Genomic DNA, 863 nt, shown 5'->3' on the forward strand with positions numbered 1-863 from the left:
TAATCATACTATATTACATTCATCAGAACAATATCAGAGGAAATCCATAAAGAGTATTCAGTTATAGAATGATAAATACTTTTTCAATCAACATTCCAAAATGTACAACAAAACATCACAAAAGAGGAAAATAAAGAAGATTAAGAAAGAGACAAAAGCAAGAAAAGGGAAAAAGGAAAAAAGACTACTTAGCACAAAGTAAATTTGAACCTTTTTATTAAGAGTACCTTAAATTATATTGCATCCAGAGGGTACTGACTATCCAATATGCCAATGGGAGGAGAAAAAAATTGTAATGATTAACAGAAGTCTCCCTGGACTTGCTACCTCTCTAATCCAGTACTCTGGCTTAAAAAAGGTCAACCAGGATACCTGGGACAAAAGTAGCATCTACCTGACTGAGACAAATATAAAACTGGACACTAGTTTACCACATTGTCACCAAACACCTATCATCAAATTCCAAAGTTAAAATTACAGACAAAAAAATAAAAGATAAGTCTATAAGTCTTCAATTTACAATGTAATACTTTCACGTTTTCAATTTACAATCTAACACATTCAATCATGAGCATTCCACACACACTGACAACACAAACCTATAATGCTATTCCAAAAACTGGGCACAGGACACTCACTCCTTCTGGCTGGGCGTGGCACTAGGATGCACTGGCAGAAACTCTGAGGGATGGAGCTGCATTGAGAGCTCTGAGCAGGAGATTGTTAGCAGAGACCCCATCCGTGTTGCCAGGAAGATGCAGCCTGATCTCAAGCAGCCAGCAAGATATGTATTGTCTCTTGACCAGGCTAGGTCACTCACCCAGTGTGATCTGAAGAAGTAGACTTATTTGAAAGGCTGAGAA

At 37.4% G+C, this 863-nt stretch overlaps 1 protein-coding gene across 1 annotated transcript in view; it reads right to left on the reverse strand.

Annotated features, from left to right (window-relative positions):
- Positions 1 to 863, reverse strand: part of LOC119587082 — a 28,291-nt gene that overhangs the window by 22,006 nt on the left and 5,422 nt on the right. Inside the window, exon 4 of the mRNA XM_037935833.1 lies at positions 639 to 830. Coding sequence (XP_037791761.1) covers positions 639 to 830 — 192 coding nt within the window. The remainder of the gene's footprint in view (positions 1 to 638; positions 831 to 863) is intronic.

Source organism: Penaeus monodon, chromosome 22 (genome assembly GCF_015228065.2).
Source record: "Penaeus monodon isolate SGIC_2016 chromosome 22, NSTDA_Pmon_1, whole genome shotgun sequence".
NCBI classification, from domain to species: Eukaryota; Metazoa; Arthropoda; class Malacostraca; order Decapoda; family Penaeidae; genus Penaeus; species Penaeus monodon.